At 38.5% G+C, this 22,376-nt stretch overlaps 1 protein-coding gene across 1 annotated transcript; it reads left to right on the top strand.

The window, feature by feature from the left end:
- The first annotated feature begins 1,076 nt into the window (after window positions 1-1,076).
- Window positions 1,077-20,951, top strand: SUCLA2 (succinate-CoA ligase ADP-forming subunit beta). The gene is made up of 11 exons (XM_083884855.1): window positions 1,077-1,190; window positions 2,511-2,694; window positions 10,911-11,010; window positions 11,206-11,368; window positions 14,054-14,182; window positions 14,603-14,741; window positions 16,113-16,274; window positions 16,356-16,498; window positions 18,618-18,738; window positions 19,038-19,126; window positions 20,137-20,951. The coding sequence occupies exons 1-11, from the start codon at window positions 1,104-1,106 to the stop codon at window positions 20,209-20,211; spliced, it is 1,392 nt and encodes a 463-aa protein (XP_083740981.1). The 5' UTR covers window positions 1,077-1,103; the 3' UTR covers window positions 20,212-20,951.
- Window positions 20,952-22,376: the final 1,425 nt, after the last annotated feature.

The following is a 22,376-nucleotide window of genomic DNA, read 5'->3' as shown; positions in this document are numbered from 1 at the left end:
ATTTAAATTACAAGACTCAAGAAGAATTACAGGTCTGATGCGGTTTTGCCTCACATCGCATCTTGCTTTGATGTTCATACTGTATAAAAATAACTGCATTTTCTCTTATTAATGGTAGAGGACATTCTTGTTCCACCCAGGCCAGTGCTATTTTCCTAATTACCATTTTGTTTTAAAGGAAAAAGCTTTGCCTCCATGTGAAGCACAACGTCTGGTCACTAGTTTCTGCAGGGACACCTGTCCCCTGCTTCAGTTCCTTAATGACCTGAGTCAAGGCCACCGAAGTAAAAGTACAGACACCGAATTGCAGTGTGGAGCTGTGGGAGGCAGAAATGGGATTGTGCCATGGGGCAGGGGCCTGCGATGAGTGGGGGAAGGAGCTGCAAAATACCTAGAAATACTAGCCCTCAGTTCAGTCATAGAGCCACTGAATGGTTTGGGTTGGAAAGGACATTAAAGATTGTCTAATTCCACCCCTCTGCCATGGGCAGGGACACCTTCCACGAGACCAGGTTACTAAAAAGCCGCATCCAGCCTGGCCTGGAACACTGTCAGGGATGGGGCATCCAGAGCTTCTCTGAGAAACCTGTTCCACTGCCTCCCACCCTCACAACAGAGCATTTCTTATCAATATCTAATCTAAACCTGCCCTCTTTCACTTTAAAACCATTCCCCCTTGTCTTATGCAAGAATGGGTGTGTTTGCGTTGTTGCACGGAAACACCCTGAAATACGAAACCAAAAAAAGTAATCCTCAGGGGTGAAAATACTGAAAGTTCTTCCATTCTGAGGCTGAACGGGGAGGGAGTGTGGGCGTGGCGTAAGGGAGCTGGGACCCTTTCCTCCGGTTTAACAGTGATGCCAACCGAAGGTTGTGGGCGGATTACAACCCATTTAGGATCCTTGCGGAACAAAAATAACCTTTATTAAACCCAAAAGGCTCGGAAGAAAGAGAGGCGAGGAAAGGCCCCTCCCGGCCGCCCCTCCCGGCGTCACTGCGGGGGGCGGGGCCGGGGCCGCGCGAGGCGCTTCCTGGCCCCGCCCCCGGCGCGCGAGCGGCGCGTGCGCGCTGCCAGGGGCACCCGAGGGCGAAGGGGCTCGGCCATGGCGGCGTCCATGATCTGCAGCCGGGTGGCGGCCGGGCTGAGGGGCAGCGGCCTCCGCGCCTCGCTGGGCTCCACCGCGGGGAAGGTAGCGGCCGCTCGGGAGCGGGGGTGGGCTGGGCTGAGCTGGGCCGGGGCTCAAGCGGGGCCGGGGCGGCTGGGGTGGCGGTGGAGGTCGCTCCCTGCGGAGCGCCGGCGAGAGGAGCGGCCGTCTCAGCCCAGCCCAGTCCTGCCCTGTCCTGCCCTGCCCTGCCCTGCGGCGGGGCCGGCAGCCCTGTGCTCACCTTGCATGTACGGCCCCCGCAGCCGCTGTTCTCGCTTCCGGCAGGTCTTCCCTGCGTGGTGCCTTTTCCCTTCCTTTTCAGCGCCCCCGTCCCCTGTCTTGTTTGGGAATCTCTGTATTTGCCTCTCCGCCGTCACCTTGTTCCTAGGAGAGGTCGGGCTGTGCCAGTTAAACTCTTCTTCCAGCTCGCACCTCGCCGGCCTCTGCTCTCGGTTGTTGCGGATGCCATTCGGGGGTGCGGGCTTGTTTTGGCCGGGAAGCAGTGACACGGAGGAGCTGGGGAGGCGGCAGGGTGTGTGTGACACGCCGTGTGACACGGCTCAGTGCCGCCTTCTCCTCCTGCCACGGCCTGGGGAAGGTCGCCCCAGTGAGTGAGTGCCTCTCTCGAGTTACACGGAGTCTCCCGGGACCGCCGGGTCGCTCGGCTCCTCTCCCTTGGGGTTGTGCCAAGGAAAGGACGTCCTGCTTGGAGAAGGATTCCTTTGGAGGCTACACAGGCCCTGCCGATTCGCTAGCTTGGAATGCTGTAGTAAAGTTCATGTGTCGTCTGCTTGTTTGCTGTATTTGAAGTAAAATGAAGCCTTAAAAATCCAGCTTACCAGAAACTTCCTGATACAGGCTGTTTTTTTGCAGTGCTTGTGCCAATGGTACATGCTAGAAAAATAAAAACAAATGCAAAAGTTTGTTTTGTATGTAAGTTTCTTTTGTAATCTTTTTGCCATGAGTCTTTTGGTGCTTTTTTGTGTTCATGGATTAGCTGAATTCTGTATGATTCCTGCTTTGTGTGTGTATAAAGTTAAGGTCTTGTTTGCATATAGTGAAATATGAAAAATGCAGCAAATTATTTTGCGTTTGTTGTTAATTTTTGTGCTGCAGTCCTTGTCAGTGCAGGCAGCTTCACCAACTCATTCCCCCTGCCCAATAAAACCTCACAAAATCAAATACCAAACCTGATATGAATGACTAATGTGGAAGGGTAAGATTAAATGTCCAGGTGTTTGCACTGCTACACCAAGGTGGCCTTGTTTAATATGTAGACTTTTTTTTTAACCTAAAAAAAGGGGAATTATTTATAACAGTCTCATTTTTATTTTTTTTCCTTTTGTTTTTGTTTTTATCTTTCAGGTGCTTGCTGGAAGTCCAGGAATACTCAGTAACCATGGGTTTCAAGTGCAACAACAGCAACAGAGGAGGCTGTCACTCCATGAATACCTGAGCATGGGACTGTTGAAGGAGGCTGGCATTTCTGTTCCACACGGAGTGGTCGCCAATTCGCCAGATGAAGCTTACAAAATAGCAAAAGAAATAGGTATAATATTAAAGAGAAAATATACAAATAGGCATGGGATTGATACAAGGTGTACCTCCTTTTTCTGTCTTTCTTGGTAAGATGTTGCTTGGAGTTCTGAATATATCTTCTCTTTAAGAGAGCCTTCCCTGTGAAGCAACCTTCTCGTTAAGAAACAGTAGGTCAGGTATACAGCGTATTAGCTTAGACTAATATAACTACTTAAACTTCTTTGAGATGAGTAATAGACTCAAATCCTGGATTTCTTTCTACTTTCAGCAAGTTTAGAGGAAGTCTTGTGTGAAGAGTTTCAGTGGTGGTGACAGCTCACCATATAGAGAACGGAAGATGCAAACTATACTTCTCTTTAGGCTACAAGAGAAGAGTAAAATCCCATTCCTTTGTGAGTGTGCTTTTCTGGCAGAATGCTGCTACTTCATACAGGATGGGAAGACTTTGATGGCTTGTTGTTATATGCTAAATTCTTGGCTTGAAAAAGTATCCAGTCTCATTTGCTGGGTGCTTAAATACTTAATTTAGGATTGAGCTTTAATTTTGGATTTGACTGTGCCTATTAATTTGCCACTTTACCTATGATGTGTCCTAGTAAAATCTTATTTAATTTGGGTTTAATATGGAAGCCAGCTTGTATTGTGTCAGGCATTAGAAGGTGGGGTTTTTTTTGGTTGATTGATTTGTTTGGGGGCTTTTCTAGGTTTAAAGTCTGGGAATTTTTTTTCCTCCCCAAATATATTAGGCTTGTCACAAAGTTTTAGTGAAAGACATTTGTTGTCATAGCCCCTTCTTCTGTGCAAATGCTCAAATCTCTGTTCAGCTCCAAATGAATACATTCATAGTGATTCCTGAGATTGAAGGTTTTGTTGGATTCGTTTCAGTTTTGTATGTAGATTTAATGTGAGAAATGAGATCTGAAAAAAATGATAATTTTTCTTCCAGAGCAAGTTATGCTGCTTTGTAATGTAGAAAAGAATGGAAAAGCTGCTTTTCCTTCAGACATGATGTCCCAGAAATTCAAGTATTGTCAGATACCTTCTTTATCTTGTTTCACTTAGAGAGTAAGTGATATGAAATTATAATAATTTAATTAATATGAAAGGAAATTGCTAAAATACTTCTGAGAATGGTTTAAATTTCAGACCCTTGCCTTCTGTTAAGGGTGAATTTGTAGCATGATCAAAACTTCCCAAATCAGGCATACTCCTTTTCTCTACTTTAATATCTTCAGATACTGCTGGAGGAAAATGAGAGAATATTTGTTTATGGTTCTTTAATCAACAGCCCAGAAACCTGTAGGTCAGGATTCCTTTGTTTTGTTCTTGCTCAGAGGGTTCCTGCAGCAGTGTGGGTATGTCTGGCTGCTGGTTTATAGCTCTCTGTCATCCCTGTGACATCATAGGTATGCCTCTTATCTGGAGTGTGGGACTCTGGGCAATTTTTTGGGGATCAGAAGTATAAAGTTGTGAAGTGTGTGAGTTGGCATCTTTTAGTAAAGGATTTCAGGGCTTCTGATTGTCAGCCAAATATTTTGTTGGAGTCGGTGTGTGGTCAGTGCTGTGGCTTTCTTTGGTACTTGAGATGAGAAAGGGAGAACGCACACTGAAGGAGCTTGAGGTTTGGGGCATTGCTCAAACATGTCCAGAACTCATTCTGAATGCTGACATATATTCTTTGCTACAATGTTTTGGATTTCTTTATTTTTGTAGACATTTAGCTGCTAGCTTTCATTTTGTACTTAAAAAAGAATCAGCAAAACACAAACCAAACCAAACCAAATTTCTATCAGAATGAAAAATTCACTTTTTTTGGTCCACTCACTTGTTGATTTTTGTTCAGTGGGAGTAGTTGCCAGTAGATATGAAATTATTTTTTGTTTCTCTTCATACACTTTATAAACATTTGTCTAGACCATTACAAAGACAGTTGGTAGTACTCTGCTCTGTTTCCCTAGTGCTGATTCTCATGTTCATGGTAAATTTACACAGGGCAGACTTTCTGACTAAAGGTTGAGTTTGGCATTGAATTTCTGCCCTTTTGCAAATATTTCACTTAGAAATGGGTCAGTTTTTATCCCAATGTATAGCAAATGCAAACTTCTCATTAACAGAGAATATCATAGGTTAGCTGTGGCTGTAGCTAAATCAGCGTTACATAAGCATCTCGCTTAAATTTTGAAAAAAATGAGCTGAGTGAGTTCTGTTCCAAAGCTTTGATAAGAGACTGCAGCATGACTTGATTGCCTTCAAGTTTATGGCTTGCTCTTAGCCATGTGTGCATTCCATCTAGCACTGTGACCAGTTCTGGTTGAGAAGCTGATATGTCTGTGTTATCAAGAACATGAATAATGAACCTAAAGACTGTTCAGTGAACAGATGCTTGATCAGTGTGATGGCAGATAGCTCAGCTCAGTGCACTATTCGAAATGAACATTGCTGTTTGTTAAGAGACACTTCCATAGGGGCAATGTATTGTTGTAACTCAAGTTTTGATGCTTCCTGATACCTTCCTCTGGTAACAGTTGAGTGGAAGGCACAATATTGTGTACTTGTCTGGGGTTTTTTTAATAGCATCTATTTCTGTTCATGATGATTTGAGAAGTGAGACTTTTTAATACATTAATATCTTGAATACCAGCACACGCTTTTGTGTGCTGGTGGTTTTGTTGGATTTTCAGGTAATGAATCCCACAGCTTTATGCACAGCAGACTCTGAAGTTTTAGTAAAGTATAAAGCTGTATGAAATAGAAGATGTTGAGAGAGTGAGTGCAAAACATTTCACCTTTCTACATCAGAATTCTTTAAAGGAGTCTGAAAGCTCCTGGAATTGAGTCTGGTGCTTTTGCTGTTACATTTTAAGAGGTCCAGTGCAGCTCCATGCCTGTGTGGCTTATAAAGAATGTTCTGGTTTGGTATGCTTTCTACAGAATGGCTCTGGTAATTGGTTTGACTGCATTCCTGCTGACAGTGATGTGATTAATAGATGGTTTTTTTCAGACCTTTTAGATTTTTTTCAATGTTACTAAGATCTTTTAAGTACTTTTCAGTGTTACTTATTTTTCTGTATGTTGCTTAAACATACAACTTGTGTCTGTTAAAAAAGTTTTTAAAAGTAATGAGTAAACCTGGGTAGATTTATAAATAGAAATTTTGATCCCAGGCTTGCTTTAGTCAGAAATCAAAACTTAGTACCATGTGTGCAATTATTTTCTAGGTAAAGTGCTAGTTTTTTCTTTATTAGCTCTTCAAATGACATACTCCAGGCACTGTGGCAAAAAACTGGGATGGTTTTTTCCTTCATGTATGTCACACCCACCTTGGTTGTCTGATTTAAGTTTTTGGGGTTTTCTAGTCTATGTCATAGTGAAAACTCATGTCTGCCACGCTTTTATTTATAGTATTTTTTGGTTGTTTTGCCATTATTAGTGTTCCTTGTTGGGCAGTTATCTATGTTCCTGATGTGTTCTAGGTTGTCTGAAACTCCAGAGGGTTTATTCAGTTGCTCTAGGACATAGATGATGATCTAAGGTGGCAAGAAATGCCCCAGGTGTTAAAAAAATCGTGCAGTTTTGTTCTTACTTACCTGGTCAAAATCTCTAGATAAACAGCAGTAGTAGTTTAGAAACAAAACATTTACTTGCATTCTAGCAAATGTTATTTTCTTTGGCATTTCAATCTTACATTTTGCTTCAGCCTTTGCTTTCTTCTGTAGCACTTCACTCATTTGAAGTTAAAATATCAAAACATATTGTTGATGATAATTCACTAATTAAAATAAACTTGTATAACCAGCACATTTAAATTTTGACCTCTGTATTTTAATTACTCGACTTAAGCTGTTGCCAAAACCAAATTGGTCTTGTGAGCTGATGACAAACTTGTTGCAGTTGATTAATGTCAGGAAATATTTGTGTAGAAGATATTTCATAATGGCAAAGCATCTTGTTAAGTCTCCTGACTAGTATGGTCCTTTCAATGAAAGTATGATTCCTGGCACATAATTATTTAAATAGTTACACTTTTGATTTGCATGCAATGAGTCTTCTAACACTCAAAAATTTCAAATCCTGAATAACATGATTTTGAAGTTAAAATTCCCAATAGCTATATTTACTAATGAATTGCAGACAGTGTACTCTGAAGAGATTCTCTGCTCTGTTGACAGAATTAGGGTCAGATTATTATTTATGTTGACATTCCTGTTAGTTACAAACCCATTCTCTTCCTAAGGACAGTAAATACACCTGTATTGTTTAAACTTTGTGTTTTTTTTGTATTGGTACAACAAGAGAAAAATTAGCTTGTGTTATAAATGGAGGGTTACTTTTTCTGGTGCAAGAACTTTGAAATGCAAACTGAAGCAAAACTTAAAGATCTCTGTCTCTCCCAGGATAATTTTGCAGTCGAATGGTAGTTGAGAACTTGATTGACGCTTGTGTTACTAACCTGTCACTGCCCTTTACTGTTGTTATCTTGTTGGAATAGATCAGGTTTGCACAGTTGTTTGGAAGGGGTCTGTAATACGTGGAAGCCAGTACCTCTGCTACAGATAGTGTTGGGCAGAGAAGTGGCAGTTAATGTGATTTACAAAAGTCAAAATGGAAGCTTATAAAGCAGAGCTTTTTAATCATGCCTGTCTGCTGTAATCATTGAACTTTCCACTTGCACAGAAAACTTCAGAGATACAGTGGAACAATGACCCTTCTTACCTCTTAATAAGCTTATTAGAAGATTGTATTGTACATGGATGTCTTGCTGCTTGCCTGCATGCATTGATCTTTCTCCCAGTTGGAAAGCTTAAGTTACAAAATCAGAAACTATTCCTTCCAAAAATAGATGTTAGTATTGATAGAAGTGAAGATGGTTTTGTTTGCTGACTGTGTAACTCTTTCACTGTCTGGTTAATAAATGATTGTTGAAGGTGAAACCTGTGGTGTTAGTAAATGTAAAGATTTTTGTTGTCCTGAACAGATAAGTGCTAAGTCAGTGTTCTGATTTCAGACACCAGTTCTCATTGGTACCTACTCTTAATTTTTTAAGCATTTCCTAGTTTTTTCAGGCTGTTGTACTTACATGTGCTTACAGGGCTGACTGCCATTAACATGGAATTGTGATGTTTACCAAATGCTAGTTCTGAGATTTGTGCATTGGCCTTTAGTTTGCTCGCCCACATGAATTGCACTGGTGTTCTAGTGCCCTGTGTTAATAAGGCTTTACAATTTGTTCCTGCTGCTGAAAGCTGAAGTTCTGCTCAGTGAAGTTCCTGTGCGCATGTGCCTGTCTCATGGTGCACGACTCTGCAGAAGCACAGTCTGTCTGCTGGATGAGCTTTTGCCTTCAGAGAATCACTGCTATGGCATGCTTCAAGGCATGATAGCACAAGTGAGCTTCTACTGGCACAAGGAACAAGGCTGAAGTGAAAAGCTGAAGGCTGGAGGCCAGATGTGACTCCCATGGTGGTGTGTTTGCTGGCATAAACTGCATGTGAATATCTGCTCTAGGGCAGAAACTGCTATTTTTCATTGAAACACAAGCCTAGCAGTATTTCAATGCCACGGAAGCAAAAAACAAGGGCACAACTGTTGATACTGAGTAGAAAGCTATGGTAGCTGCTGATTTCCAAATTTTTTTCTTGGGTTACTGTGTATCAGCAGTTCTTTGTTGTGTCAGATTGTGTGACAGTGCTGCTGTTGGAATACTGCAGATGAGGTGTGTGACCAAACACTTCCTCTTGTTTTAGAGTCATTTTCAAGAGGAGCTCTGGGAAAAAGTTTATTGAACAGTGAACTTTCTGCATGATGGGTTATGGTTTTCTTGGGATGAACTATCTTAAATTTGTTTGTTACATCTGTGCAGCTTAATTGCTTGTAAGCATAGCTGCTCAAATAAACATTGAACTTGTTTATGCAATCAAGCAGCTAGTTTGCAGTGCTAGAGGAAAACAATTTACAGATCATTAGTAATCTGCTAATTTAATGACTCAGTTGTTGCATAAGGGTTAGTCCAATGATGTTACGGCCAAAACTGATTGTGAAAAATTAAAAGTTGTTTTTCTCACACTCTTTTTGATGTCTATATGTTGATAAAATATAATCATAATAATAACAACATTTTAAAGAAATATCTACCAGGATCAGGGCAGTGTCACATTTAGCCCACTACTGTGCCTGAGAACAAAAGAACATGCTATTTAGGGCAATTCTTAGCCTGACTATTTTCTGCAGTCCATTACTCCTCATTTCCCTTCAGCATTCACATTTTCTCTTAAAAATATCAGAGAGAATACCTCTGCCCAGTTCCTTTTGACTCTTCTATTCTTCCTTCCTATCTCTTGGCAGGGTTCCTTATATTTTGTGTAAAGAAGGGTCTTTTTTTCTTACACTTTTAAAAACTGACTTCCTTGGTCAATGGCCTTTGTTTTTGGCTGGTGTAGAGCAGAAACCAGATTGAAAGATACACATGCAGTTGTGTGTTCTTGCTCTGTCCATCACAGGTATGGCTGAAGACTGTAATCATGTTCTTGCTTTCTTCTCCTTTGCTCGATTTAAGGATGTGCTAAGCTCATTTCTTGTAAGGGAATCTCTTAATTTCAGTGATCATCTTAGTTACCAATCTACTTTTATGCCCAGAGCTAAATATGTTCCAGCCGAGATCCTACTACAGCTTTAATTGGGATCTCATTCGAATTGTTCAGGTTCTGCTCTTTGTTGCTAGGAGGAATAATTGCCACAAAGAAGGTGCCTGTGGTGCCTGCCTGTTCTCTGTAGTTGCAGCTTTTTATTTTCTGGACTTAGTGTAGGAAATGGAAAGCAAGCTTTGTACTTAAAGTAATTGCATAAAAGCTGGCATGTGTGATTTCTATTAAGTATGTTGACTTGATTGCTGTCCAGTAAAAAATAGTTACCTTCAGGAACTGAATTAAATATTAGGATCATAGACTGTAGTAAATCAGTATATACCTGTATGTTTGTAACCTTCATGCCTCTTCTGCAAAAGAGCTTTAAAATCATGTGTGAATTCCGAGATCTGTTGTTAGGTAGACATTCAAGAAGTAAAATCAACAGATAGCTGATTGGGATGAGTGACTTGAGTCTTCTGCTTATAGCCACCCTAGCTTGTGGTATGGTTTGAGTTTAGTTTCACCTGCCCAGGCAGGACACAGGTCAAAATAGGAACCAACACAACTTTCACATCTGTCATAACCTTCTCAGTTTATGCTGTGGCTAGTTTTGCTTGAGTACTGTAATTTTTTTAAGCATTTTCCATGGTTCTATTTTAACATCCAAAAGAAGAGCAAGTTCTTTTTTGACTTGGAAAGATAAGAGTGGCTCAGCTGATGGTGGCATTAGAAAAAATGGGATGTGATGGACAAATGTCAGTGGGGCAGGTCTTAACATCTTGCAGTCTAGGTGCTGTCTGTACTCTGTGTAAGTGAACTTGAATAATAACTCAGAACTTCAGATTTTTTCTTTTATCACCTTAAATGACTTGATGAACTCTTCTTCTTTGCTTTTTGTCTTTCAATGTCAATTCAGAATATCCCAGTTGATTTTTGTTATATTCTCACACTTTAGTTTTTAAATTAAAATGCCCAGTTTCCCAAACCTAGAAGAATATCTTGTAAAGGATTTTTAAACATTTGAAGCCAACTAAAGGGCTTACTTTGCCTACTCTGGGAAGAATAGTAGATTTGTTTAGGCCTCTGACTTCTGCAAGGCACTCAAGCTTTTGCATTAGTGCTCTGCTGGATGGAAGCCAGAGTGTACCTGGCAGGCTGACTTGGGTAAGTGCAATAATTACTTATTGCTGTTTGGAAGGTAATGGTTTACAGGTACAAGGTTTGTTTGAGGAAAACTTTGCATATGGTGTGTCAGATATTCAATTTCATTTTGTTAATAATCTGTGAGGTGCTATTTCTTACGGGGTACTTAATTATCTGAGACTCCAACACTTTTAAAGATGATCAGGACAGCAGCGTGTTTGGATACTAACTTGCCAAAGTTTGTTCACAGAACAGCCTAAAGCTGCAAATTGTTTGAGACTCTTGGAACAATCTAGTGAATTGTGTGAATTACAATATAGTCTTCGATTCACATGTATGTGTTTTGAATGGTGGGCACGGAGAAGGGCGGATAAAATTAAAGCAGCCTTTGTTATTCTACCTGAAGCAATTTGTTTTAGTAGTCACAGATGACAAAATTTTGGGTTTTCTTTTGTTCTAGGTTCAAAGGATCTTGTGGTAAAAGCACAGGTTTTAGCTGGTGGTAGAGGAAAAGGAACATTTGAAGGTGGCCTCAAAGGAGGAGTGAAAATAGTCTTTTCGTAAGTTCTTTCTAAATTATCCAACCAAGTGGAAAAATTCCAATGTTTCACATTATGGATTGAACCTATTACATTCTTTAAAACCAGTGTTTTAATTATTAACTTTAAAATAACAAAAATTAGATAAGACTTTTTAAATGCGCTTCTGTTTTTACAGCAGTTTCTTTGTTACATTCTGAGCTTCTTTTATTCTAGTCCAGAAGAAGCAAAAGCTGTCTCCTCCCAAATGATTGGAAAGAAGTTGTTTACCAAGCAGACAGGAGAGAAGGGCAGGATATGCAATCAAGTATTTATCTGTGAGCGCAGATATCCCAGGAGAGAATACTATTTTGCAATAACAATGGAAAGGTCTTTTCAAGTGAGTAGTATTAGAAATAGAAGTAAGCTAATTAACCTGTTATGACTGAATTAAAAAAAAAAATCAATGAAACTGTTTACTGTACTGTTCACTTGCTTTTGAAACTCAGAAGTATACAAGATAAATTTTGTTTTCCAGTATATCTGATTAAATGATTGACTTTGTTTTTAAATGCTTTAAAGATGAAATGCTACAATTTGAATTTACAGAATAATAAATGAGTATTGGTAGCCCCAGCTGAAGTTCAGAGTCACATGGCCAAAGGAGAGATGGGTAGAATAAGGAGGTAATTTTTATTTTGGTTTTAATTTGCATTTGCCTACCAGATTATGCAATCTGGTTTAAAAACACAGCTATATGTGTGCATGTAAATGTACACCCTACTTTGAGTGTCAGAAACAAGGTAAGTGACAGTGTTGTGGAAGAGCAAATGATCCAGCATAATCCAACATCCTTTTTCTCCAATGTGTGACAGTTCTAGAGGTGCGCTGGTGTGTCCCTTGATTTTGAGCGTGCTAGTAGCTTTCTTATACTAATGCTCTCCAGGAAATGGGTAGGAAGATTTGGGCCTAGAAGTCTGTCTTCAGAGCTGTCAGGAAAATGAAAGCCAGTGTTTTCTGCATGTATGGGCTGTATGCGTGGGTATGTAGTTTTTTAAGTCACAATTCAAATGTGGTTACTGAAATATGTCAGTGTTTTCTGACAGACAAGTGTTCTATTTGGAGCATAGAACATGAATTGCTAAGTAACTTTAACAAAGCCAGGATTTGGAGCAGATCTTGAAACTTTATTTGCTGAAGCTCAGAAAAACTGGGTTTGGTCTGTTTGGATGCTTAAGAATTTGCAGGGGCACTGGTTGTAGTAATTAGGGGATATTTAAGTATGAATGAAATAATGTTCTGTGGAGGAATGAGAAAACTAAGTCTTACACTTTTTTTTTTTTTTTTTTTTTTTTTGGTAGCCGTATTAGGAATTAAATATTCGTTCCTTTTTCTTCCTCTGTAGTGTTCTTTTTGATATGAAAGTATCAGTTGTGTTGAATTATGTGACTTGGGCACTTCCATTGTGTGTGCTAGGATGGAGCAGGGAAGATTCAAATGTTACCATGTGCACCACAAGGTGGCGTTAAAATGCTGTAAATTAACAGATTTTAGACTTAAAATTGTGTCAGCAATAAGCAAGGATGCTTATGGAAATAAAACTCTGGCTGATTGAAGCAAATTAGATAAAGAAGGGGAACATGTTTTCATGACTTGCTCTTGTATAAAAGATAAATCTTATTAACATATATTGATCATATTGTGTGGGTTGTTGCCTTTTCATAGGTGTGTCCTTTGTTTTTCCTGCTGACTTTATAAGTCGTGTTTTTAGATGTGCTTGTAATTACTGTAGCTTGTATAGAATGCTTAGGATGAGGAAATGCATTTCAAAAGAAGGAAGTGTGAAAGTTGAGTAGCACACAGTATTTATTCCTGGTATTTCAAACCTCTTCCTTTAAGGAGGGGAAAAATTATTAAAATAGTCAGCTGAAACTGGAGCTTTATGACTTGGATATTATTTGCCAGCAGGGGTTTGTGTTTTAAGCAAAACTGTTCACTTTGGTCAATTCTATCGAATGATGAGTTATTTTATGATCAGTTTGTAGCTTACTGACAATTCAAGATAAGAATATCCAGAAATGTTCAGTGAGTTGAACCTTGCTATTAGATGCAGGATAATTTGCCAGCAATGTATTTCTATTTGGAAGGATGGTAATGGGAGGAGAGTGGTGTGGTTATTAAGCATGTTCTCTGAACCAGGGTCACATTTTCTATAATGAATTGTCAACAATTATAAGGCTGTTTAATATTTGAGTTCTGCTGATAGGAAATGCTGCCTTAGTACACCCATGTTCATAATCCCTGCATGGGTGGTGATAAGGGAAGGTTGGTTGAAGGGATCCAAGTACGTCTTTATTGTGAACTGTGGGAGAGATCTTTAGTTCCATGGTAGCGAGTCCTTCCTGTTTTTGTTGAGATTTGGCTTTTTTAAAAATAAACTTATTTGCAAATGCTGTCAATTTATGTTTCTTAATTTCTTTTGTTAATGAATTATTGAGTGTTGTTTTGTTTTGCTATGACTTACTTTCAGTGAGGGCTTTAGTTATTGAACGTTGCGATCCTACTGAACAGGTATGGTTTGCAGTAATTTATCACTAAGTTCTGCAGACCTCCATTTGTCCTTGGAGTCGGAGCATGGCAGAATGAATAAATGAGTGCCTGGCATTTGATCTGTGTTTGTGTAGGAGTGAGCGGAGAAGGTAGAGGTGAGAAGGTAGTGACACTTCCTCTGGTGACACCTAAAAGATAAAATGTATGTGATTATGAAGTTGAATCTTTCTATCAAGATTTTAAAAATATTATGTTTGTGTTAATTGTTTTGCTGCTGCTTTACAGAGGAAATTTTTCCTTGTTAGAAGGAAGTGGACCTGACATACACCTCAATGTTTGGAAAGTATTATTAAAAGATTTTATATGGAGGCATTGAGTAGATAGTAACACTCTCTTCAGAGCACAGGAGAAAAATGCTCAAATAAAAAAATTTCCAACCAGAAAGGTTTTATTGTTGTGAAGTATCTTATGGGAAGAACTAAATTTCAATTGTATGATATAAAATTACTTATGTATTTTTTTCCTTTTGTTCTAGGGTCCTGTGCTAATAGGCAGTTCTCAGGGTGGTGTTAATATTGAAGATGTTGCTGCAGAGAATCCTGAGGCAATAATTAAGGAACCCATCGATATAATGGAAGGCATAAAAAAGGAGCAGGCTGTTAGGGTAATTGTTAATGTGGGAAGGTGCACATTACTGAGGACGGGAGGGTTGCTTCTAATTTTTGTAAAGGGTGTGTGCGTTCAACCTGCTGACTTGTCTTAAACCCTTGTTTGAAACAGATTTGAACTAGATACTCAAGTATTTTCAGGTAAATCAGTGTAAATCAAACTGCATGGCTGTACTTTGTCTTGTTTTTATACGGCTGTGCTAAGGCATATCATGATAATTTTTTATTAGCTCTTTTTAAGGATAAGTGCAGTATTCTGTATAGAAAACAATCTGTTCAAACCAAAGAGTGAGTTTGGTTTTTTTCCTCTAGTAGACAGGGCAGGTTCTATATCTGCAAGTTCAAATGACATTGAAATAATAGCTCAACTGAGGCACCCTAACATGAGTTAACAATAACTGTGCTTTTACTTTCAGCTTGCCCAGAAAATGGGATTTCCTCCTAATCTAGTGGATGAAGCAGCTGAAAATATGATCAAATTATATAATCTATTTCTGAAATATGATGCTACCATGATAGAAATAAATCCTATGGTGGAAGATGCATCAGGAGTTGGTAATGTTTCTTATTCGTACTCTTCATGTAACACCTTGACATTTTTTGTAAATCTTGGTTGCTTTGCACTGATAAAACTTCAGCTGTCTGCAGCAAGAGGAGTTAGTATGGTATGTTGAAAGACAAATTTAATAAAGCAGATAAATTTGAGAATCTAAATAGAGTAGAAATCTGCTCTTAATTGCTAAGTATGATCTTACATGTAAGTAACTTCCTTTTTTATTTTTAAAATTCTTTAATAAAGAACACATCTGCCCAGGATAAGGCATTCCTGGAAATTAGGTCTTTTCAAAATTCATAAATTGCAACTTGAGCCATCTCATGTGTCGAAAATTGGTTCTGTGACAGTAACCAGAATAGTAGCAACAACTAGAAATTTCCTGCCTTTATGACTCAGGCATTAGGGTAACTGATGGAGTGTGGTGTATTGAAAGACTGTAGGGGTTTAAGTAATATCATGATGTTTATCAGGTTTTAGCATATCCAATTGCAGAATGGTTGTTTAATGTTCAATCACAACCAATTCCACTCTACAAAAAATAAGCCTATTGAGAGTATTTGTACTTGAACTCAGATACAACAGTTTGAAATTTAAATATGAATGTAGCTCTTTCATCAAAGTGTGTAATTACTGTTACGCTTTTTTTTTTTTTTTTTCCATAATGCTTAAATGATCAGTATAGAGCAGTCTTTTCCATCTGTTTCTTGTGCCTTGTTATTTTTATATCATTTTCACTGAGGCATAGAAATGAAGTGATACACTTATACAGACAGAAACTTAATTCTGTTGTAAAGAATACTTTGTAAAGAATAGGTTTTCTGCTTGTTACATCTTAAGTAAATTTACTTCTGTGTGTTTTTTCCTAACATTTTCTTCCAACTCAGACACTTTTTCATTGTGTTTCTGTGTGCTTAGAGTCATGCACACATTATATGTGTTTATTCTAAAAGCAAAAACTAAGATGTATTAAAAAACCTCAAATCAGGTTTAGACCGTCTGTAAGGATTAGTTTTATGGTAATTACTTGTGGTGGTGTGTTCCCCCCGCTTCTTTTCCAGGCTGCAGTGTGATCCGAGAAAACACAATTTGCCCAGATTTATCAAACAGCTTGTTGTAAGCTTTTTTGAGTTTAGAGTGTCTCAAGAAATTGTTATCTTCCCTTTTTGTGCATAACTGAGTATATGGAGAAACTGGAGAGAATCTTGTATTTTTTGACAGTGGTACGTGTGTCTTTTTAGCAAAACTTTGTGTTTGGACTGCATGACCTCGCTGCCATGTTTGACTCAACATACTTTAACACATTCATGTAGCAGTTGAGCTGTTATTCTACTAAATGATGGTTGATAATGGTGGGGATTTTTCCCTTTCAGTGATGTGTATGGATGCAAAGATAAACTTTGATAGCAATTCAGCTTATCGTCAGAAGAAGATCTTTGATCTGCAGGATTGGACACAGGAAGACCAAAGAGACAAGGATGCTGCAAAAGCAGATCTCAACTATATAGGGTTGGATGGAAACATAGGATGCTTAGGTATGTACTATTTAAAGAATTTTAAATGACCTAATGGATTTATAAACTGAATTCCTAAATGTTATCTTTGTTCTCATATAGTCAATGGTGCTGGTTTAGCTATGGCCACAATGGATATAATTAAACTTCACGGCGGAACTCCAGCAAACTTCCTTGATGTTGGTGGTGGTGCGACAGTACAGCAAGTGACAGAAGCCTTTAAGCTTATTACCTCTGATAAAAAGGTGAGGGAAGAGTTGGGTTATCAAGGTCCTACACAGTGGTAAAACAGACTGTGATTTGGATGACAATGCTTAGTGCATGTTCTCCATAAACATGGTTTTTTATAAGCACAGAACTAGAAAGAAAGAAGATGGAAATCTTAGCTTAATCTTGGTGCAGGTGAAGGAGGCCTAATAATCTTACTGAATTCTTAAACATCTTTAAATAATAGGGGTTTTGGCTGTGTACTGAATAAACAGTTTTGTGTCTTCTGGTTCAAGCTACATCTGTATATGAGTCTTTCCAGAAACCTTGGAGTCCGAAATTCCCACTGTCTTCTGTTTAATCACAAAGCAATGTTCAGTTGGTTTTCCACTTTTTTTTCTTTTGGACCAGTTTTGCAGCTGGGTCTGTGTTTTGCATAGAGTCGTAGAGATGAATATTTGCAGTGTTGTGCACAAACAAGTTTCTAAGGTACTGACTATATGTAATGTAAGATAAAAATAACTTTGTAAGGGGCTTGAAAGGGCTTTAATGTTTATCCTGTTAAAAATTAATCAGAAGTGCTTGAATATTATTAAAATAATAAATTGATTGAAACTAGAGGAAGAGCTTTTCTCCAAAAATAACATGAAGGCTGGATTGATGGTCTGCACAGAAATGCTTATCTCAGGTGGAACTTGGCAGTTTGGGGCTTTTTAAAAATAAAGAAAATTATTTTAAAAGGAGTAACTGTAAAAGGTGGGAATGATTTGTGAGACCTGCTAATGGTATGCTACTTTTGCACCACAATTTTATGTATGACTTGCTCATCTTTGGAAAGGGCCAGAAACAAATAGTGAGTGATATTCCAGAGGAGCTTGGTCTCTTTCTTGTTGGAAACACTTATTACGAAATGCAGGGTCTGCAGCATGCTCCAAGAGTGTTACAGAATCATTTAATCATTTAGATTCGAAAAAACCTTTAAAATTTAGTCCAGCCATAAATCTAACACTGCCCAGTCCTGCACTAAACCATGTCTCTTAAGTACCACATCTACAAGTCTTAAATGCCTTTAGGGTTGGTGACTCAACCACTTCCTTGGCAGCCTGTGCCAATGATTAACAACCCTTCTGGGGAAGAAATTTTTCCCAATATCCAATCTAAAATTCCCCTGGTGCAACTTGAAGCCATTTCCTCTTACTGCTTTTTACTTGGGAGGAGAGAGAACCCCACCTTGCTACATCATTACAGGCAGTTTTAGAGAGTGATAAGGTGCCCCTGACCCTCCTTTTCTCCTGGCTAAACACCCCTAGCTCCATCAGCCCATCCTCATAAGACTTGTTCTTTCTTCATGCAAATTGAGGGAACAATGAGGGACACAGTCGCAGAGCACCTGAATTACAAAGAGAAGAGAAGAGGAAACATGGAAGAATCTAAGGGTTGCTGATTTGGGAAAAGTTTTTGCAATGCAAATTCTCTGCCGATGTGTCGACAGAGGGTGTCCAAATAGACTTCTTAAGACAGCTTTTCCTTTCTGCTTTCTTTCAGTTGCTCACTGTTTTCTCAAAAAACAGTGACTCTAGTTGGGATTCCTGGTGCTTAAACTCAAAGGGCAGTGCAGCCCATTGGTGGCATGGACTGTGCTCGGGGCTCAGTTCAGGACTTGTTTGGAACAGCCTTCTGAGGTGCCAGCCTAAGTTGCCCATTAATTGCAGGAGCAAGAACAATGCCACACAGATGACCTGATCCAATTGCATGGGAGCCAAGTTACTCTTTAGGAACCAGTTGCACAGGAATGCTTTGTCTAAGCATGCTAGCTTTTAAGTAAACTGTGTAAACTGGATCTTGTGTATGAGTTTTTAAAATTTCCTGTTTTCAGTATGTGATTTTACTGGTATGGGGGTACCTCTGCTGCAGTACTGTTAGCAATGGAGAGATAAATAGTTGACAGTATTCTGAAGTAACTGCTCTGCTGTATGTGGCTCTATAGAACTGTACTTTGTTTGCTGATGTTCTGTAGAACAGAAATGTTCTGTCTTTTGCAGAGTCCCTTAGTACAGTTAAAGAGCTTGAATTATCCTTAGGCTGAAGGCTATGTGCTGCTTTCATCTGATGTGTCTCTGGCCGTTTTTAATGTGAATATTGTCATTGATTCTGTAGGTACTGGCTATTCTGGTAAATATTTTTGGTGGCATTATGAGATGTGATGTTATAGCGCAAGGCATCGTTATGGCAGTGAAGGATTTGGAGCTAAAAATCCCTATTGTGGTACGGTTGCAAGGTGAGTGTGCTTCATATATGTTTGAATATATTTCTCTCTAATTGACAGGTCTTATTGAGCTTGTATATTGTGTAGCAAACTGCCTGTGAGTTGAAATCAATGGAGAAATAAAGCAAACCTTGAATTTAGATGGTGAAGATCGGCAAGTTAATATAAAAAGACTTCCTGCTTTTTAACTATTAATGTTATTTTCTAGATTTATTCACTAACTTTTGGAGCAGGCTTCCAAAAATACGAGACTAGTGGGTAGTAGTAGTAGTAATCTGTCAATAAGAGTGGCATTCTGTCTGTTTCTGAAGGTACACGAGTTGATGATGCCAAAGCTTTAATAACAGCGAGTGGCCTCAAAATCCTTGCATGTGATGACTTGGATGAAGCTGCAAAAATGGTAAGATAGTTGGTTATGAATATTCTTTTCAGAACATAGCATCTGTTGCAGAGTACTGAAAAGTGAAAACTCCATTCAGTCAACTACAGGTAGCTTGGGATAAATCCCAGTGCCAATTGCTACCGGTGCCTGAAGTGAATATTTTACAAGTTAGTAAGTGCATGATTTGTCAGGGGAACAGCTGTGCAGTCAGAAGCTATTAAACCCCACAAACCAAAACCAGATCAATGATCAGGTCAGCCACTCCCCTTGGTGGGGGAATGGTTAAGAGCTTGGCTTTATTAATTGGGAGAAAATACTTAAATTGAGATGGCTGAAAAATGCAATGTAACACTTCCTTTTATCAACCACTGTATTTCAATGTGCATGATTAGAACTATAGTTGATCATCATGTGGCCTCATCAGAGAATTAGATATTCAGATGTTCAGATACACTTGATTTGTGTGTGCGTTGCATTGCTTTGTGGAAAAGAAAGTTGTACTAGAAATACATAGCAAAAAAATTAGAAGATACCTGGTGGATTTTGTGTCATGGGAAAACTTAATTTCCCTCCTCCCCCCAAGAAGCCGTTACTCAGTTATAATATTTCATTCTAAGCAGGAAATAATTCAGAGCGATTTAGAGTAGTTACGCAGGAGAAGACGAGGCTCTTTAAGGTATCAAAATAAGATCCAGAAGTGCTTGCAACAAAAACTCAGAGGAGAAATAGCTTCTAGATATAAAGAATTTCTTGTGAGTGGCCACCTCAACACCTTGCAAAATAACAAGGTGGCACATAAAATTTAAAGCTTAGCATTTTATCAAGATACTTTGTTATAAATGAGCAGACTTTTTTAGCTCCATGAGATTCAAAAGTTAAGAAGTACTGAGCTAAATTGTAATCCCACTCCTAATCCCCTCTAATACTTTACTGATGATTCCCTGGTATTAATTTCGTTTAAAAAGATTGGTCCAGCTCAGTCAAGTTAGGATTGTTTTGAAATTAAGTTTTTGTTTTCTGTTTTTCAGGTGGTGAAGCTGTCTGAAATAGTAAACTTAGCAAAACAAGCTCAGGTGGATGTTAAATTTCAGTTGCCAATTTGATCTGGGGAATGTCATGCCAGTGTCTAACAAGTTCTCTGAAATACTGTGTTCTGTGGGAAATTTTTAATTTTTCTTCTGTGTGGAGGTTTTGATTGACAGGCGCACAAACTGAAGCATCTGGTCTTTAATGTTAACATTCAGAATGGTCAGAATTCTTGTAAAAGTGTGTATTGCTGATATTTAGTCTTTCTTAGTTGTTATTCTCAAGCCTCCAGCTTCTGCTGCAGAATGTCACTTGCAATATACTTCTGCGTTGTCCAAAGCAAAGCTTCTGGTTGAAAAAAATAATTATTCTGAATAAATTTTGAAGTTACTTTACTTGTAAATTTGTATTAGCCTTGGTTAAAAGTAAATATGACTGGATTATCTAGTTGTCCATGTGGAAGAATGTATTGAAACGGTATTTTATGTTGGAGACACTTGTACTTAGCAGTATAATGGACATGAGCAAACCAATCATTATTTATGAACAGATGCATTTGAACTTGATCAGAAATATTTTTAGAAGTCCTTCATTGAAGTGGCTGGTAACTCTTCTGGACAACGTGTTAAATCACTACAAAATATACTGTAGCACTTAGATTTTCACAATTTCTGGTCCTCACGAAAGAGCATTGTGTAGTTTTATATACAAACAAGCATTTACCGAGCTTCAAGGAGACAGGATAAATAGAGAATTAAAATGTCTATTGTACATCGCTAATAAAATTGTACATTAATAAAATATCTCCCCAAACTTTTACTGTCTTTCTTTTATATGTTACCATTTTGATAAATTGCATTTAGTCAGGGATACAGCTGTAATTTAAGACAGCAAACTAAAACCTTTTTAGGAATAAAGTTGTAGTGCCACACATGTTAATTTTTTTCCTCCCTGAAATGCACTGTATGATTAAAACCAGGTGAACTCTTGTTGAAAAGCTTGGACAGATATCATCATATAATATCTTGCTAAAATATACCTCATCTCTGCACAAATAAATATGCAGGAAATTGCTTCTTGGGGAAATACTGCTTCTACTAACAAATAACCATTAATTTTTGTCACTTTACTTGATTTTCACATTACACTGAACTTGGAACTTGGATGATGATCCATTTACTGTTTAGTTTCCAAATGAGCATTCATTTTTTGTTTGTATTTCGTAGGCTTTTTTGTTTGAAATGTTATTGTAGTTTTATCTGGAAATAATGAAGCCACCTCTGTGGTGGGAATTCAGAGTAGGAAATCATACAGTTATGAACTAAGGACTTCAAAGGATTGTATGAAATGTAAGAAAACCAATAGTATGCTTATGAAGAAGTGGGGTATTAAATCAAAAAACTTTATACTAGCATAGTGTATTTCAATAATCTTTTTGGCAGTAGTAAAGAAAATCAGCAGAAGTTAAACTCTCTGCAAATTTAAACTGGATTATTTTTGATCCTAGCCGTTCTCTCACAGCTGAATACTGTGTGCTGTTGATCCAGCATGCTAAATTAGGCTTGTGGATGTGCTTGGAATTGCTTTTATTCAGTAGCCTTGAATTGAATTACAGAGATGACTAGTTTGAATACATCTGTTAAGCATTGAATAATTTAGAGAATATAATTAAATTTTAGCATGTAGGTTTGCTTCTAGCTTTTTTCTATTTACTTTGAAATCTTTCTGAATTGCTAATGTTAAATGGAAATTATCTTTTCACTCAAATCTGTAGTGGAATGGAGGCAAAACTAGATCCTGCTGTTGATCCAGAATTTGCTTATACCCTGTTTGAATTGTGAAATGTAGTTGAGTAGGGGAGAGGGAGCCAAGGCCAAGTCATGCCCATCTTTGAGAGGAGTGTAAAATACAGATGTTCTCAGTAATATATTTAGAGGTAGCAGACTTGTCAAAGCAGTATTTTGCAATTAGGGCATTTCTAAAGTCCATAGCATTCCTTTAACAATGGATGTGGAATAGGTGGGGGATATTTGTAGTCCAAATACTTCCTAACTGGAAAAAGTGGAATTTCCCTTTGGAACTGGTGGTGAGGGGCTGCAGGTGGTGTTACAGACAGGATGAGAGACATGGGAAGTGTGTGACCAGTAATAAGGAAGGAAGATTGTGACCAGGACAGCATATGGGGTATAGGTGTCAGGCATGGCCCTTTCCAGTGATGGGTCTCAAAACATTCTTCTTTATT

Source organism: Zosterops lateralis (genome assembly GCF_965231275.1).
Source record: "Zosterops lateralis genome assembly, chromosome: 2".
Lineage (NCBI taxonomy): Eukaryota > Metazoa > Chordata > Aves > Passeriformes > Zosteropidae > Zosterops > Zosterops lateralis.
Note: the sequence above shows the minus strand (reverse complement) of the source record. Positions and strands in the feature narration are given on the sequence as shown.

Coding starts and splice junctions, on each gene's coding strand:
- SUCLA2 (XM_083884855.1), top strand. CDS start 1,104: ATGGCGGCGTCCATGATCTGCAGCCGGGTGGCGGCCGGGCTGAGGGGC. Junction 14,183..14,602: donor AAAAGGAGCAGGCTGTTAGG/GTAATTGTTAAT, acceptor TTTTACTTTCAG/CTTGCCCAGAAAATGGGATT. Junction 14,742..16,112: donor GGAAGATGCATCAGGAGTTG/GTAATGTTTCTT, acceptor TTTCCCTTTCAG/TGATGTGTATGGATGCAAAG.